Below are 19,482 nucleotides of genomic sequence, written 5' to 3' on the forward strand. Positions count from 1 at the left end.
TGAGGCATTTGAAACCCAAGATTTGACTGTACATTTAAAAAGGTAGATTCTACAAATAATGTTTGAAGCTGATGACATAAACAAGAGAATTTTAAACAAGAATTTCAGAATGGTTAAATTTTAAAACTTTTAACACAAGTTTGAAACTAGTAAACATTTGAAAAAATTCCAGAACATTTATAAAGGTTCAACTCTCAATACAAATCTTTGATGAAAATGCCTGAGGTGACCACTGAACAGGGTTAAAAACATTTTCACTTTCAATTTTGCAACATCAGGTAGCTTCTGGAAATGTGTGAAAAGTACTGTTGCTTAGTAGTATATTGGTAAATAATATTAAGATCAATTTCTATAAATTTTAATTTTAGGAATGGTCTAATATGAGGTTTGCAATGATTATTTTGAAAACCATCTATCAATAAAAAATTGTTTCAATTGAAGATACATCATTGATAATTTTTATTAAGATATAGTATATGTAAAAGTATAGAAAGACACAATAAAAACATTTTCCATCCTTTTGTCATTAAAATAAATCTTCAGTTATTGAAAACTAGTTTTAATGGTGAAATGCATTCATGCTTTTAAATGCTATATCTATTTTATAACAACAAAAAATGGAAATTTTATGAACAGAGGCAGCTCTAAAAAGTTCACAAACCACTGTCTTATGCAAAGACCAATAATTCAAGTACTGGAATTCAAAGATCTTTTAACTTGATTAACCAAATGACAAATGATTTGACATCAGTCTTTGAAAATCAATCCTGTAATACATAACTTTGATTAATTATTTTTTTCATTTTTAAATTTTAATCAACATATGAGTTTATAAAATAAGTTTATCAACAAGTCTTCAAAGTATTACATCACTATTCTGTCCACTTAAATATAATGAAATTATTGAGCAATTAAAATTAATTATTTCAAAATCTGCTTTATATTTTCAAGTTAAACTATTTTTCTTCAGAAATACAAATTCTTTTAAACAAGACTAAATAATGTAATAAAATTTAAAATAAACAAATACAAAAATTTAAATATTTCACATAACATTAAATTCATATTAAATCATCAAAACATTAATTCTTTTTACCTATATCTTTACTCTTATAAATTTCTGTCTACTTGGACCTTGTTTATTAATAGGACTTATTATACTGATAAACAAAGATATCTTGTTTTGACTTTTTGACTAAGATCTCCTCTATTTGCTAATCAGAAACTATGTAAGTATAATAAGTCCTATTAATAAACAAGGTACAAACAGAGAAATTCATCAAAACATTTTTTTTTTTTTAAATTCTTGAAATATTTGAATTTTCTGTCTTACTATAAACTAAATTTAATCATTATAGTTATAGAATAATAATGTTATAATTACCAAATGTATTTTTTGTTCTTCTTCTAAAATGAAAAGATTCTCTTTTTGAATATAATACTCAGCAGCTTGTAATAATGCTCGCAATGGTACCAAACCCACAATCTGAGATCCAGTTACAGCTATATTTAATTCTCGAGCATCTGAAGAAACCTATATAATAATTTATTTTGTACGTTTAAAATTCATTTAAATAATTTGAAAAATAATAGCACAAAGTTTAGAAACATTATTTTAGTTAATTGAGTAAATTAAATGTTTCAAATTAAATTAATGTTTATTTGTCCATATAATTATAGATGTAATATAGTTACATTAAAATAAGTTATAACTATATTTAAATAAAACTAAAGTAAACAGATTATTAAATTAATCCTTTGATGTGTAACTAGGTCAAATTGGCTTAGGTGATCATTTTTCTATGTATATGTTTATATTTTTATAAAAATATTATGAAAAAATTATTATTAATGTAAAAAATTCTGTGATAAAATTATTCAGCCTATATATATACACATATATCATTATTTCTTTTGAAAGTGTGTGAAAAATTAGTTTTAGTAAGTTACTCATTCTAGCTCGCATATTCACATATAATCAATACAAATTTGTTTTCATTTTAACATCACAATATTAAAACATTAATTTTAAGAACAGAAATATTTTTCAATGCATTTATCTTATAACATGCAAACATGTATTGACTAATGATAGCTTATTCTATAAATTAGTTGCGAATGATTTCAATTATTGTATTTTCTCAAATAAGTCATGCATCTTTTTTCCAAAAAGTTATGACAAAAAAGTCAGTGTGCAGTTTAGTTGAAACAAATTTGATGATGCAACTTGCAAAGACCAGAATGCTACCAGTAACTAAGCATTTTGCTTACTTTAATAGTGATAAATTTCACTTATCAACCGGATGACGTTAACATAATGGCCATGTTGATAGTTAAAATCATTATTATTAAACATTTTTGTGTAACTATTTTTGTGAAAGTGAGGATAAATAAAGCAAGTTAAATGTACAACTGAGACTGATAGAAAATAATCTTTATATCTATATTACTTCTTAAGGCTTGTTCAAACTTATTCAGTAATTTAGTGGACTGGCAAGTAATTTAGTAACTTACCATGTGTGGACAGTGAAATTTAATTGAGTAGTTTAGTGAAACAATTTAGTTTAATAAATCCATTCATTCTATTTTCTCTGGATGAGTAGCAGCACCTCCCATTGTCATTAACTAACTAAAAACATCTGAATAGAATTGTTTTTAGTTGAGTTCATTAGTTCAATATTACTTATAGCTCTAGTCAATTAGCAGTGGATCTAGAGAGATGCTAATTCAAAAATTAAAAGTATTTAAATTCTTAATAAGTACCTTTTTAACAGGCGCATGGCAATCACATTGTGAATGGTCCAATAAATCACATTTATCATTGTAAAATTTTTAAAAACAATGTTTTCAACTTTAAACAAACATATTTTATTTTGTTTTTTTTTGTATTAATATAGTTTGAGTCCCTGTAACCTTCTCTTTGTATCTGTCATTATATTCAGTGCCACACGTAGAACCATTAAGGGTTTGGAAGCTGTTCCTCCCTGTATAAAATGAATGTTAGTTTTACATTATTCATTTAATCCAAAAAAAAAAACAAAAAACTAAATGGGTCTACTCTACTCTCAGAACTCACACAAGCTCTTGATGGGCATATAAATACATATATGTCTGTTCTTGAGCTTGCAAGCTTAACTGCACTAGTCCAGACATTTATGCACTATACACAGTAATAAGTGACACTAACTACTTGAGTGAATTACTGGAAACATCTGAAGGAGTCTTTAGTTTAAGCTATTAGTCTATTAGCAGTTTTTCACCTTTGACTTGAATTAAACAATGTAAAGAAGTCTTACTTTCATTTAATTTGTAAGTTCATTCATCATAAAATACATTACTACAACTTGCAAATAATTTATCTCTATTAAGTATACAAATTATTTTTTCCCCTCAATGCTTTATCTTTTAATATCATATGGACATATAAACTGAGAAACATCATAATAAATGCTACAAAACAGAAAGAGGGAAGACTGTTAAATTACAATCATAAGTTAGTAAAATTTGTTAAATATTTAATACACTAAACTGGTTGAGATTTTTTCTTCTTCTAAACCAGTATCTTAAAAAATGGGGTGAGCAGATTACTCAAGATATGAATTATTCAAATAAGTATGGTATTTCAAAGAAGCTGTCAGAAAAGAATTGAAATATAATTCAAACAAAAGAAAATCTTAGCCTGAACATTTCAGTTTGAAATTGTTTAGAAAAAGTATTTAATGCATCCTATACAATTATTAAATTTGCACAGCTTGCTTTAATTATAGAATTTAGACATGTCAATATGAAACATTGCATTTACTTGAAATTTTAATATTTAACCATAAATTTATACTTAAATTTCAATATCAATCTTTTCCATCAAAATTATATTATGATCAAACAGTAATTTAAATTTTTCATATACATATTTAAAAAAAAATATCTCTAGCTACTTTGTTTTTCTGATTTGATATTCAATACAATATTTACAATATTGTATTGAATATCACAAATATTTGAAATATTCCTGAAAATAATATCATAAACATCAAAATTTTAATCACCAATGAATATTCAATTTTAGTATTACAAAAACAATGTTGATTATTTAAATGCCTTGTTAAGATTCACTCAGGTATTTAAAAAACTTCATTTTTGTATGTATGTATATTATTTGTATGTATATTACATTTATCAGAAATTTTCAAAATGTACCTCTTCAAATGCTGTATGTATAGGTGTTGTTTCATGATCAGTTAAATTAATTGATACTTGAGCAATATTTGATTCATCCAGCCACCAACCAATTGCTTGACAATTCTTTAATCTTCCAGGCTGTATATTAAAATTTTTAATTCATTTCACAAATACAAAATAATATATTTTCAGCTTAAGAAATTTATACATAGTAGTTAAAAATAAGCCAAACTTTGGTACTATTTATTAAACAACATATACATTCTTACACTCTACTACTTCAAACTAAACTTATTCTGACTTACAAACTTCTGTCAGTATCTAGGCCATTTGTCAAAGCAGTCTCGAAAGCCATTACTGTTATAAATAACAGAACCATTCCGTTTCTGTTACAAATAAGAGAGGAAAAGTATGGCAATTGGTCAAAAAATAATCCCCCAAGATTATTTTCATTTTTGGATTAAGGGAACCTTGAAATGCTGAGAATTTGCATACATGCAGAAAATTTGGGGATTTTTCTACATGTATGGATGTTAGCATGTGGCAGGCATGATTTTGTTCACCCTCTTTGAAGCTTATTAACTTGTGTTTTTTGTCAAAAATTTCTGAAATTTTGCAGGGAGGTTTGTGTATTAGGAGATTAATACTATACAATTTTGGTGGTTAAAAGTTGATAGGGTGGGGAGATAAGAGGGTGTCATGTGTCATATCTTCAGTAGGGTCAGACTTAATGACAATTTTATTCCTTATTAGCATTTACAATTTTTTATAAAACCCATTCCTACCCTTTTTTGCCATTTTATAATAATTAAAAATATAAAAATTATACATCTTCACCCAGGATTATTTTAGTTAATTCAGTAATGAATTTTAAAGGCAATACAAACTATGTTTGAGTCCTTTATCCTAACTTCACATCCTTTTATTCCAACCAGGAACTATAGAACAGCAGGCAACTTGATGTAAAACACTTCTAAAAATAACAGACAAAATACTATCAAACGATTCACAAACACAATTTAAAAATGATCCTGATGCCAACCTGTTGTCTGGATAGCCTGTATCTGCCAGAGGACTCTCAGCAGAAAATGCGATAATGTAACAAGAATGCTGCCGAGAAAGATTTTTAATATTTTTTAATGTTTGTAGATGCCTTAGCCTACAAAAACAGGTCAGCGTTGAGTTCATTTTTAAATTGTGTTTGTGAACCGTTTGATAGTATTTCGTCTGTTATTTTTAGAAGTGTTTTACATCAAGTATCCTGCTGTTCTATAGTTCCTGGTTGGAATAAAAGGATGTGAAATTAGGATAAAGGACTCAAACATAGTTTATATTGCCTTTAAAATTCATTACTGAATTAACTAAAAATATAAAAAGTTTTTTAAATAAAATATCATAACAGATGACACTACACATAAATATGCAGTTTTAAATGTTGCCAGGAAAGTTAAGTGACTTGTTGCTGGAATTTTTAAATTTTTATATATGTCTTTAATGGCTTTCTTTGCTGCTTATTGAAACTGACATCTCAACAACTTCTCTTTCATTTTAGGAAACAGATAAAAGTCTGTTGGGTGCAAAATCTAGGGAATAACATTAAGAAAGCACTTATGTTCTTTTTGATCAGATATTCACTGACCAAGAATAACAGGCTTCTATTTGGCTTCCATCAATTGATACTGTAAATAGTCTTTAAAAACTTCACAAAAAATGGCTTGCAGTATAGTTTTGACAAATAGTATGGACTCTAGAAGTATGTAGCTGCAGAAGATACCTCTTTTGAAGGTAAATTTGCTATAAATATTCATACTATTAATTAAATAAGTTATATTAAAAGTTTGGTTTATTTTTGACTATCACATATTGTGCAATAACAATATATATAGAAAAGATACAAAATAATAATAAAATATAACTAAGCAATTTTAATGTAAATATCTTACCTTAAAAACAGCATACTTATAAGATGCTGCCTATAACAATCAACTTACAAGCATTACTGTTTTAAGGTATTCTGAAGTATTCATATCTGAAAATTCTTTGAAATGGATTCAGTTATTTTAAATATAATTGGATAACCTAAATTTATCATTTCAAATAATTTCTATTCTAAACAATAATAATTTAGAAAACAACTATCTCAAGTAATTCCAAAATGTTCAAGCATTAATATTTCATCAGGAGCAGAAATTTTTTATTTTTTTTCAAAATATTAAAAATTTTAATATTTTGATTCATTAACCCATCTTCAGAAATTCCTAAAATTAAAGTAAACAGTCTGGTTCTAATGTAAAAATTCAAATGGTAATATGAATTATAAAAATGTAAGCAAAGTTCAACGTATAGTTAATGTATATTCAATATTGAATAAAATTTAAAACATTTATAAATTGCTTTATAAAAATAACAGCTTAATGGAACTGATACCATTGTCCACATATGAAAATAGTTGTATTTATTATGTACTAATTTTAAAAATTTTTTTAAATAGTGGAGCAACAGAGAGAAAATTAGATGGGTGGAATGCAAACCAGTTTGTAAATAGGAATTCAACAATTGAATGAGAACAAATGTGACAAAATATTGTTATATGTAGCATTTTTGTTTAGTTATTACTAATAAGAGTAGTTCTTAGAAGAACTGATTGATCTTTATTGGTCTATTCTAGATTGATTTGAGTATATATTTCCTGAAGTAAATAGATATCTTATGCCACATGACACTACTTCAGTATTTCGAAGTTCTTCACCATGATTGTAATATTTTATTTTGAACTATCACATATGCCAGTACTGCCCAAGCAAACAAATACATTAAAATGTAAACATATTAAGAGTTTGGTTATTTTAGATTATTGTTGTCATGTTTCTTGCAATATTTGAATGTATGGAATGGTGCAATTTCATTGGCCAGGTTGCAGGAATTGATGGTTTTCCACAGAAAATAGTCAACTTCTGTCTTCATAAGAAAATAATTCGAGACATCAAATTTTTTTAAATGTTAACTTAAATGTACCATTCACAACTGAATATACCAACCAACTAATCAAATTTTGCAAAAAATAGACCAAATATTTAACCTCGGTACTCTCAAAAACTCCTAAAAACATATTTTGTGCTCACTGGAAACTTTGTATTAAATAGTTTTCCTATTCAAATGCCACCATCCCACTAGTCAGAAAGAAAGGAAGCTTGTTGCAAGGGAAGGGTGTTGAAGTTAATTCAGCCAAAATAGTCATTGACCTCCTACATTAAAGGATGGTCCCTAAAAAATTGTATTTGCTCAAACCAGTGTTGAAATGTATAAAGTAACAAAAACTAACAAACTTTCTATATCAGATAAAAGGTAAAATCATTTATATAATATTTTAAATGTAATTTCAATACTTACGAAAAGTAATAAGGCTAATATAATAAATCATGTTTAGTTATAAAGCAGCTGCTGTAGTAATTTCCAAAAATATGACAATTAATTATAACTTGTATATCACGCTTTACTATTTAACTGTGATGATGGATTAATACACAGTAGATCGGATACATTCTAAATTTGGGACAGACTAAAGAAGCTATCTCCTAAAGACAGAGAGCTTGCACGATTCTGTTTAGAAGGAAAGTTATTATTACTATAATTAGCAAATATGTTTACAACTTTTCAACATTTAAAAGTAGAAATTTGTTGTAAACATATTTGCCTAAAACACAAATTCTACACTTTTCCATTAAGACGAATTCTTCTGATTCTCATTTTATAAGATTTAACTTTAAGTGAGAAAATCTTCATAATAGAAAAAAATTATTTTAAGGGCATAAGCAGTTTTCTACCAATTCTCCCATTCCTATATTTAGAACTTTCCCTTTAGATCCCACTTTAAGTTTTTTCATTCCCAGTGGGAATATTCCCTCTTCATGATTTTCCAATCATTTTTTTTTCATGTATTGTTTACATTTTCAAATTTTTTTGATATCTTTTACATTTTATGATTGTAATTTTTCAATTCATTCTGCTGAGGTCTTTTTGAGCATAATTTTTTGGATTGTAGCCCATTTTCTAATTCAAAAGTATCTTATCTCTAACATTTAACATACAGAAACATATCAATTAAAGAAAAAAAAATCATCATTAAATTTATCTGATTACAAAGACAAGCAAATAATTAAAAATAGATGGATTCTCCCATTACAAAAAGAAACAGTTACAATCATCTGGAACATGTTTCCTATATGGGAACACAGGAAAGACAAATGATCCTAAACAAAGAATGCTCAAAAATATCTGAAAAAAGTATTTATAAATATTTAGAAAAAATTGCTACAAAACATGCCAAAGTTTATATTAAAATACACAGTACAATATATTCTACTATAATTTATTACATGGCAGTGTCTTCTGATTTAAAAGCAAAATAAAAATTAATATCTGCAATAAAATTATTTTCCTCAATATTTATTTTTAAAATGATCATTCCTGAAGATGGGTTGCTGACCCAAAACATTAGTATGCTATAAAAATGTTAATGTCTCTAATAAAGAATATAAATAACTAGCTGTATAAACTTTTTACAGGAAATGAAAATTTTTTTGGTGCAAAATTCCCTTGTGTTAAAAATGAAATGTGTGTCCTAGAAGTGAAAATGTTACTGTCTAAACAAAATCTTACTGTAGATTATAAAAGCAGATGTCTTCTTTATATCAGATTATTTTTTATTGAAGTTTTGCAGAAACATACAATATCCAATACATCATAATTCACCTCTTCTTTGCTCCTTCCTTGTTCACGAATATTCAATGCTATTCGATGTGCTTGTTCTTTTGTGCCCAAAAGGTTTACATTATAAGCAATGAGGAATTTCCTTGCTCCAGCCATGGTAGCACCCCACTGAGGAACAAACTCAGCTGGTCCATAATCAGGTTTCCATTCTGGTTTAACAATCTACAAAAATTATTAAATTTATTTAAGTATACAAAATTTCAAAATAAACTAAAATAAAAGAAAGTTATTATACTTTTTCAAGAATTCCTTCATATTCACCACATCTAATCTGAGGAACCGTTTTTCTATATTCATGTTGTGCAGCATATCCATATAAATAAACTGCAATCAGAGAATTCAGAAAATTCAAAATAATGCATAAATTAGCATAAATTCAAAATAGTATATTTATTGAAAACAGATAAAAATGTTTATCCTAAATCTAAAGTATCTAATTTATCCTAAATATGAAGACTGATAAGAAAATAAGTTTAATATATTAAAAATACAATAATTTCCTGTCATTAAATCTATATTTCTTCTTACTTTTTTTAAGATACTTTTAGTTTTATTCATTTATATTTCATTTGATCCATAAAAGTAAAGGTTTTTTCGTTCCATTTAACTACCTAATTTTACTTTAGACAATGTTAAACTATCCTTTTTATTAATAACTCTTCCATATAGATGTTTCATATCTTTTCATCAAAATAAGATATCAGGGAAAGTAGAAATAAATCAGAAAGATGCTAAAGCATTAAAAAGATTAAACGGGAAGGAGAATACAAAATATGTTAAAAAGATATATCTACAAAACAAACATGAAAGAACAATTATTATAAAAGATAGCATAATACAGCTTAATGAAAGAACAATTATTATGAAAGAAAGCAATTAATTAAAACAAAGACAGACCTTGATCATGAGCAGAGAAGTCAGAGTATGGTATATTTCTTCACAAAATTTGTCATACCTCAAATCCCTATTCACAGTAAAAACAACCTTTAACAATGTAGGTTTCCTGTACCAAAAATTGCACAAGAAATTTCAAATATTACATAATGTTTCTGAAATATAAAAAAATGAACATTTCTGGAACAATAAGCCCCCTTTATCTTCAAAACTAAATGTTTTGGAATATTAGCTTTTCCTAATTACATTTATTTTTTGATTTTCTATCACCTCCTGAAATTTGTCTACTTGTATTGTTAACCCTGTATAAAGTTAAAATAAATTATTTTTACTACTTTTTGAAACTACTCACACTGTTCTTTTCAAAGCTAAGTTTTTAAATATGACAATTTTATTCATCGATCAACTCATAAATCTTAGCATCAAAACATTATGTCTACTTCAAGAAAAAAAAAAAGCCCAGACTGAAAATAAAATACATTTTTCATCTAGAAAGGGATATAAACAAATCAAATATTCCAAGGATAAAGTTAGAGTTCCATTACAAAATAGTATGATTCCAGTAGCTTAAGCATTCTTACCAAAAGAATTGGGTTCCCACTCACAACCAAATCATGTTTTTCCTGTAAAGATCTTGAAAATTTTCTTTCAGTGAATATTCATTTTATACACTAGCATTTTTATATTTATTATTATTATTATTTCAGTCACTCAATGTACTGTACATGCTGGCATATAAGATGCCAAATTTGAGAAATTTCATAATTTTCTTCAATGGATTTAAAAATAATGTTAAAGATTTTATATTATTTTTTCTTAAAAAATATAAACAGAATGGTTCAAAACTATGGAAACAAACTTTTAGAGTGGATTCTCGGCAAGTCAAAGAACAAATATGATCCTTTCATCCCATGTCCAGAAATGTATCAGTGCCAAGATAGATGACATCACTGGGCTTCAATATATCAGGTCTCCTTATCAATAATTACAGCAGTGAAAATGGGAGTATGCAGTATGTAGTTTGTCAGGTCCATGAACAGCTCCATGGTGCACATGTAAGGAATAGTGCTAGTATATTTAACAAATATAAAATATAATTATGACTATACAAAGCTGGAACTTTTGTATAGTCGTAATTATATTTTATATTTGTTAAATGTAAATAAACGCCGGCCATGTTCTGTATTTAATTTTTACTTTAAGTGCTAGTATATTTTATTATTTCTATAGCCATCTCTTAACATACATAGTAACTATAATTTAAATGTGGAAGAGTACTATAATTTAATTTTTAAATTTAGAATAATCTGATAAAAAAGAATTGTTCGGATGTCTGGGTGGTGTAACTGGTTAGTGCAGCGCACAGTAAGCAGAGCTTGCGAGTTCAACTCCTGCTCTGAGCAGATTCTTTTCTTCCAGATTATTTTAAATTTAAAAATTAAATTATAGTTACTACTTTTGTTAAGAGATGGCACCTAACATTTACCTCTAGTTGTTCTAATCATGTAATTTCTAATTAATATTTGTAGAATAATTTTTGTCTGATTAACTTAGCTAATGGTTGGATGATTATAATATATTGTTTCTTGGGATGTTTATATATGTTTATACAAGAGTGCCCTCTGAACAATTCATAATAAAACTAGCTTTATTCACAAAACAACAATTATAGTTCTTGCCTATTAACTTGCAATCAAATATACACTGTATAACAGTCTAAACTGATCATTATTTTTTAAATTGCCTTCTTATTTTAATAGTATATGATTAAAAGTATTTCAGTAGTTAGCACTTTACAAATATTAATTTTACTCAAATAGGACTTTCAGAACAATTTAAGAAAAGTATACATTTAACTTAAAATTGCAAGAAATTAATCATTGTTACCTGGTACTTTCAATTCTGCTGCAAGTTTTTCAGCAAATTTACGAGCACAATAGATGCATTCTTCCATCTCTACACCTTGAACTGGAATAAAAGGACAGACATCCAGTGCACCTAATCGTGGATGTTCACCTACATAAGGAAAAAAGCTTAATATAATTGTATGTATAGATTTTAATATTTTCTTGTTTATTCATACCTTTGTGTTTTGCCATATCAATTAATTTAAATGCTGTCCTTGCAGCATTTAATGCTCCTTCAATTACAGCATCTGGTGACCCAACAAATGTATAGACAGTGCGATTAGTTGAGGGACCAGGATCAACATCAAGTAACGATATACCATCCACAGATGATATGGCTGCAGATATCTTATCAATCACCTGTATATAAAATTTTTTTAAATAGTTGTTTTAACATTTATTAATTAAAACTTACAACAAATTAAGAATATTCATTAAACACTAAATATTACATTTCATTCATTTTATATTCTACACAATACAGATTGGTGATAAAATTTTATCTAGCTGATTATTTCAAAACTGAATAGTATAACTATTGAATCAATGTATACAAAAGTTTAGCAAGTGCTAAACAATGGCATTATCATCTGTCATTCTTTTTAGATTAACAATTTAACAAATATGAAATAATTACATTTATAATCATTGCTAAGTGACTAGTATTTCATTAATGATTTTATAAATAACGAAGAACTATTTTCTGCGTACGAATGAGATGCAACGCGTTTTCTAATTGATGGACATGGGTTTAAACCAATAAACAAAGGGAGGTGTGCGTTAGTTTGTTTACAGTAGGTGCCAAGTTACGATAAATAGACTATAGTGATCTTGTTTTTTCTCCATTTAATTGGGTTTTAGTATTTTTCACTCAACTAAATCATTTAGTCATGTTCATGAATATTCAAATGCTGCATTTAATTTGTATTCTTACAAACTAAGAATACAAACTCTCTACAGAATACAAATAGCATCATCATGTTTCAAAAACAAAATAAAAATAGGTAACAAAAACATCACTATCTTCAACAGTGCATGTAATTGAAAAAGCTGAAATGATGGATTAATTTGCATACTGACAGGTAATAGCTGGTTAATTGCAAAATAAAACTTTTGTTAAAAATAAGTAAATCTAAAATTAATTTCAAAAAAAATTTTTATTATTTTTTCAAAATTAATAATTCTTAGTTAGATTTTACTTTTTGCACACTTTATATTCATTAAAAACATAATCCAATTAGGATGTGTTGCTTCATAAACCATGCAACAGCTCACAATGCAACATTGGAGTATGATAGTGACACATCATATAGGGCTGAACCTAACAGTGCCAAAAAATATTTCTTCCTTCCTTGTATGTGAATAATTTTGTCACTTCCTTGTATGTGAATAATTTTTACATAGACTTTTTCTAAACAAGAAAAATATTTAATGTATGATAACACTAAATATTTGTGCTTGACGTGTTTTTTAAGTACTGTTTTAAAAAGAACCACCGCAGTGCTACAGTTGGTGTTCTGTGAATGTGCACCGAGTACCTACATCTGTTGGTTAGCCACAGATGTAATTATGGAAGAACTTGTTCGTTTTATGTTTGTTTATGTGTGTTTAATATGCCTCCGACAATTGAAAATCCCGCCAATCGTGAAGTACATGCGATGATTCGTTTTTTTAATGCAAAAGACGTGAAAGCGGCTGACATTCATCAGCAAATTAGTGAGGTGTATGAAAAAAGCATGAGCGATGGAATGGTAAGAAAATGGGTTAGAACATTTAAAGATAGTTGTACTAATGTCCATGACGAGGAGTGTAGAGGGTGATTGTCTGTCATTACTGAAGACTTGGTGCAGAAAGTTCTTGCAAAAGTTTGAGAAAACAGACACTTTATGATTTTGTCATCCAAAACAAAAAGCATGGCAAACTCAGTAATGGGATTGTTTTGCTTCATGAGTATACCTGTCCACACGTGACTCAACAAACCCAAGATCTTATCACATCATATGGCTAGGAACAACTTGATCACCCTATGTATAGCCCTGATCTAGTGACTAGCAACCATCACTTGTTATTCCACTTGAAAAGGCATCTGGGCAGTCAGCGTTATGATGATGATGATGACGATGACATCAAAACATTGAGCTGCAATGGTTGGCAAATTGGGCAGCAGGTTTCTATGAGGATGAAATTCAGAAGCTGGTTGTACGATATGAAAAGTGCCTTCATATGGGAGGAAATTATGTTGAAAAGTAGATTAAAGTACAGACTTTCATGTCAGAATAAAATTATTTAAAAAATTACAGTTGTGTTTTTTTAATATCAAAATGGTACTTGCTTAAAAAACATGCCTTATATAATGCTCATTTGATAATTATTATAAAATATATTCAAGTTAACTATTATTAAAAAAAATTATTACTACACAATTTCATGATTAAGAAAAACACCAGTGAGATATAGAGAACTAAAGAAAGACATATTACCTTTAGCTTTTGATTATTACAGAAATTAAAACATTAGAATATCAAAATTTTATTGAGTAGTCTGAATTCAAAGAACATTTCATTTGAAGATCTAAAAAATACTGATTTTCAACAATTTACTTAATATAATAAAATATAAATAATTCCTTGATTCTACTGACTCTATCAATAACATTAAGAAATTAAGAATTAAAAGTTAAAATTAAGACACATTAAGAAATCACAAAGCTGCTAATAAAATTAAAGGAGTTATCAGGTGTTCTAATTAAATATTCTTTTTGGAAGATGATTAATCAGAGATCTCAAATTGAATACATTACTAGGACATTGCACGATTTTGTCGTATCATGATAGAATTGAAGCAGTGCTAGAAGGAAAGAAGCAATCCCTGCACTTGTTAGGCACAGAAGAGGCGATTCATGTACAGTACCTGATTGATGAAGACAGGTGAACTTTGCACTGGCTGTCACTAAAGAGGTTATCCTCACATACCTGCAGGGCACAGGAGACATGATCATTGCACTGGCTAGGTACAGAGAGGCAATCCAAGATCAAAGCAATCGACGAAAATTGCTTTGTTCTTGTGTTTTGTACATTTTTCACACCTGTTTTCCATTAGGTGCACATAATACTGTTTTTATTTTTGACCCCTAGGCCTAAATTCCATTAGCTGTGCTCGTTGCACCAAAGAGCATGGACATTGTCACTGTAATACCTTTGATTTTGTATATCGAAAACAAAGTCATGGACTCCGATTTTTACTTTCCTGGCTCTGTTATAGATAACAGAGAAAAAGTATGGCAATTAGTCAAAAAAATGACTCCAACCCCAAGATTTTTACATTTTTGGACTTAGGGGACCTTGATACGTTAAGAAATATAAAAACATTCAGTTTTTTTCTGTATGTCTGGATGTTAATGTGTGGGTGTGTGTTTGTTTGTGGCACTATTGTTTACTCTCTTTGAAGCTTAACTCCAGTGCTTTCAAAAATTTTTGAAATTTTGCAGGAAGGTTTGTGTATTAATGCTATTAAATTTTGGTGGTTAAAGGTCGATGGAGAGGGGCGATAAAGGGTGGTCGTGTGTCATATCTTGATTAGGATCAGATTTAATGGCGATTTTATTCATTATTAGCATTTACAATTTTTTAAATAAAATCCATCCCTATAACTTCTACACTCACACCGGGGTGTGTATGTTTGTTTTTTAGAAGTTTTTAATTTTACACGCCGGTTAAAGGTTTACGCAAGTGAAATTTTTTGTTATCCATCCCTATTCTCAAAATAAAGCTTTTCGTCATTTTATAATAATTCAAAGTGTAAACAGTTTTTTTTTAAATGAAATATTGTAACAGATAGCAATTAATGGAAAATGGCAAAGTTTTATCAAAATCAATACATTAAATTTTAAGAACAAACACAATTCCGTAAGTCTTATAGAAGAAGCTCCACTTCAAAAATGTATTTGCATAGGGCAAACAACTTACTCTTCATGAAGCAGTGTAAAAGAATACTTTCACACTACTACATAATTTGATATGAAACTGAATACTAGTTTTTTTTTGTCAGTGTTTGATTATCCTCATTTGAATCAGAAGACTGAATTACATCTTGGACTAATACTTTGTTGATCACCTTGCTAATGATCTTCAACTCAACCAATGAAATTCAGTAAGACTTCTATTTGGTTGATGGAACATCTGCTGATCCCCAGTACAAATTTTACAGATTTTAAAAAGCCTTTATTAGGTAATATGCAAAATATTTACAGACAAATTGTGAGTAGAGGTAAATGACAAACAGAGCTGGAGAGTTATCCAGACTCTGAGAGGAGGTTGGACCTTGAGCAGCACCAGAGTTAAAAGGGAGGAACAAGGCCAACACCTCCTAAGAAAACAACCGCGAGTAACACGGGCACAAGCCAGATAATGTACAACATTTCGCGAGTAACATGGGCTCAAGCCAGAAAATGTACATATAAAGGAGGGCGCGATTTACATGGGCACAAGCCAGGTAGTGAACAATGGGTCGCGGTTACATGGGCTCAAGCCGGGTAGAATAGATCGCGATTGACAAGGGCTCTGGCCAGCCAGGGAAATAATAGCTCACCTAGCTAAGGTGTTCCACAAAAACAAACTTTTGTACTTAGAAAGTGGAGGGAGCATCATAAACTATTTGTGGTTGGCAGTAGCTGGGTGAAGTCTGATGACTAGATGTTTTTGTCAGTAGCATCATTTGAGTCCAACTGCAGTTGAAGCAAATGCGGGCTTGGTTGCAGTGCACCAGATGTCTGTGTCTTGGTTTGGTTTGGAAATCCATCAGTGCGGTTGAGGGCAGCTTGTTAATTTTTCCATTATTAGTCTATGGGGTTTCTCAGCCAGAAAGTTTATTGACATTATTGGTTCTTGTCACTGAGAAATGGTGTGGTCAACTCTGAATGTCAAAGACCATTGTTGCCATTGTTCTGAAGTTCTTCCCAGATAATCTTTTGATTTAACATCACTAAGACACTCCCTCTTTTGTCAAAGCTGAGATCTAATGAAGATCTCTCTGATCTGTTTCTCTAAAGATGTCCTTCATCAGATTTTCTTTTTCCAGCCTTTATCATCTGGCATCTATGAGTCGGCTTTATCAACATAAGGCTTTTTGAATGTAGATTTTTCTCTCTTTCCCCAACAATTGAGTTTGGTTCTCAAGTCATAGTTTGGCATCTCTGGTGGTTTCACAATTGTCTCTGAATACTTCACTAACAGCATTACAGAAGGATGGCCAGTCAACAATTCAGCTCTTGTCTTTAGTAAACTAGCATTCTAGTGGTGCCTACCAGAAAGATGTAAATAATGTCCTGTTTGATTTTGTTTCACTTGTTGTTACAGGCAAACTACTAAAAGTCCTCTGTCCAGTAGTGGATGTCTTTGCAGTCATCAACTATCTGACCAACAGTTAAAATCCCATGGGATGTAAACTGTTGGTTGGATAGTCAATGATTGCTGGTTGGTTGATGTACCTGCAGTGTAATGCATTTCCAGCACATTTTCAGCTGTAGTTACCATAATCAAATAGTTTCAGATGCAGTTGCAAAGACAAACACAAATTACTACAGACCCAAATACCATACTATAAATACATACCATACAGTTTTAAATAACATGTGCAGAACATACAAGCCACAATCATAACAAAACAATACATCACAACAGGCCAGACATTATATTCATTAATAAACAAACAAAATCACATGCATCATAGACATATCCATTCCAATACCCATAACATACAAAATGCATACATCAAAAAAATTAGCAAACATTAATAACTCACAGAATTCATTGTCTGTGGTTTGCATGTAGTTCTCTTGCACAGGCACTACATATATACCTATTACATACACTAAAAGTCTAGAAACATTAGATCTTAATAACAACACATTACTGAAAGGAGCCAAATTAAACTAGTCAAGAAATTCTTAAATACAAATACATGCATGCAAACAAAATAACAACATTTTCTATAGTTACATCTTGACTTGTGTAGACTTCTTTTCATAAACATTTTAAAATGAATACTTTTTTATAAAAATTTTAAAGATTTCTAATAAAAAAAAGTACAAATGAAATGCAATAAATTTTGAATAGAATTGTAATATCAGTACTGACTCATATCAGTAACATTGATTACGCAAGTAATAAATGTCTTGCATTTTTTTTTATCAAAAAAGTGTAGATAATCAGGAAAATTGCAGTTGCTATGTTTTCTTCAGTAATTGTGAACAATTTATAGATACTCTGTAGATAATAGTTAATTTTTTCTTGTCAAAGAAAGAATATAGGCAATATTCTCAATTGGAAAAGATTAGTTTCAATCAATAAAAAAACTTAGCACATGTTTTATATTCATTTAAATGAGGATTATTATTAATGAAACTAGATGACATTTATAAAAATATAAAACTGAATACAATTATTCAACAATTATTTTTGCCATTACTGTAAGATTATTGGTCTAGGTCATATTATATACATCAGAGTGGTAATGATCAAATCAAAACCTGCAATACTTTTAGCTTTTGTGACTTTTCTGTTTTTGTGTAATTTTATTTTATTGTTTTTACAAAATATTTTGTATATCCAGTTCTTCGGAATGACATTCAATCTTAAAAATAGAATATTTTAAAAATGTACAATAAATGAAAATGCATAAATTCAACTGATATACAGACAATAGTAAACTTACTTCATTTCTACATTATGTAATAATGAAAACTTTTAAATACAGGTATACCTCGTCTTACATCGATAATTGGTTCCAGGAGAGGTGACGTAAGTCAAATTTACTTGTGTAATTACGACGTAAATCGTAGTTTCAACTTACGTCGTAACTAAACGCCAATAATGAGCACTTAAAGACCGCTAAATAAGACGACAACACAGAAACACAGATGTTTTCATGTTTTGTTCTCTAGGATTTATGATGATTATATTAACATTTACTGTAAATGTACATATTTTAATATGATTTTATGTGCTTTCAATGCTTTTCTAGTGATATTACGACTTCAATGTTTGTGGCGGACAAATTTAAAGTAGAATAAACTGACTTGAACTTGATTTTTATTTTTTCATATACTTTTTTGACAAATGACATATAATTGAGAGCGACATAACTCAAGGTATACGTGTATAGTAAATGAATTCAAATAGAAAATATGTATTTTTCTTATCACAGAAACTACTAACATTATATTAACCAACAGATTATTAAGAACTCAGAAAAGTTAGAAACTTATACCAAACAGAAAATAGTGCCAAAAAATACATTGTCAATAACACAAGTAGAAATAGGTGCAAAACATAACTAAATTATCCAAAAAGGCAACAACTGTAAGAAAAAAAAAATAGTTAAAGAATTTCTAAAATATGGCTTTTCATATCGGAAAATAAGTGACGAGCATCAAACATTTTGTATAATCTGTAGTAAACCTTTAGTAAACTCTAGTTTGAAAAAAATCATCCAATATACATCAAAAAACCTATTATATTACACTTTTTGAAAAGAATCTGGCCAACTATCTCAACATTAAACCTTATTTTGTGAGCCTTATGATAAAATAACAACACAACAAAAATGACTGAATTAAGTAATTTTTTAAATTTAATTTGTCTTTTATTAGTTTTGTGTTAGTTATTTTCTGAAGAGAAAGGTTAGAAATAAAAATAAATTATTTTATGTATATTTGGTATTAGGATTGTAAAAA

The 19,482-nt window shown here is 28.6% G+C and overlaps 1 protein-coding gene across 1 annotated transcript in view; it reads right to left on the reverse strand.

Moving 5' to 3' along the window:
• The window catches only part of LOC136989588 (formimidoyltransferase-cyclodeaminase-like), a 43,374-nt gene that overhangs the window by 22,248 nt on the left and 1,644 nt on the right, over window positions 1-19,482 (reverse strand). Inside the window, exons 2-7 of the mRNA XM_067287807.1 lie at window positions 11,927-12,110; window positions 11,731-11,859; window positions 9,185-9,273; window positions 8,932-9,111; window positions 4,198-4,317; window positions 1,385-1,534 (exon numbers count right to left, since the gene is read on the reverse strand). Of these exons, the coding sequence (XP_067143908.1) occupies window positions 1,385-1,534; window positions 4,198-4,317; window positions 8,932-9,111; window positions 9,185-9,273; window positions 11,731-11,859; window positions 11,927-12,110 (852 nt within the window). The remainder of the gene's footprint in view (window positions 1-1,384; window positions 1,535-4,197; window positions 4,318-8,931; window positions 9,112-9,184; window positions 9,274-11,730; window positions 11,860-11,926; window positions 12,111-19,482) is intronic.

Source organism: Centruroides vittatus, unplaced genomic scaffold (assembly GCF_030686945.1).
Source record: "Centruroides vittatus isolate TY-2023 unplaced genomic scaffold, ASM3068694v2 contig_13, whole genome shotgun sequence".
NCBI classification, from domain to species: Eukaryota; Metazoa; Arthropoda; class Arachnida; order Scorpiones; family Buthidae; genus Centruroides; species Centruroides vittatus.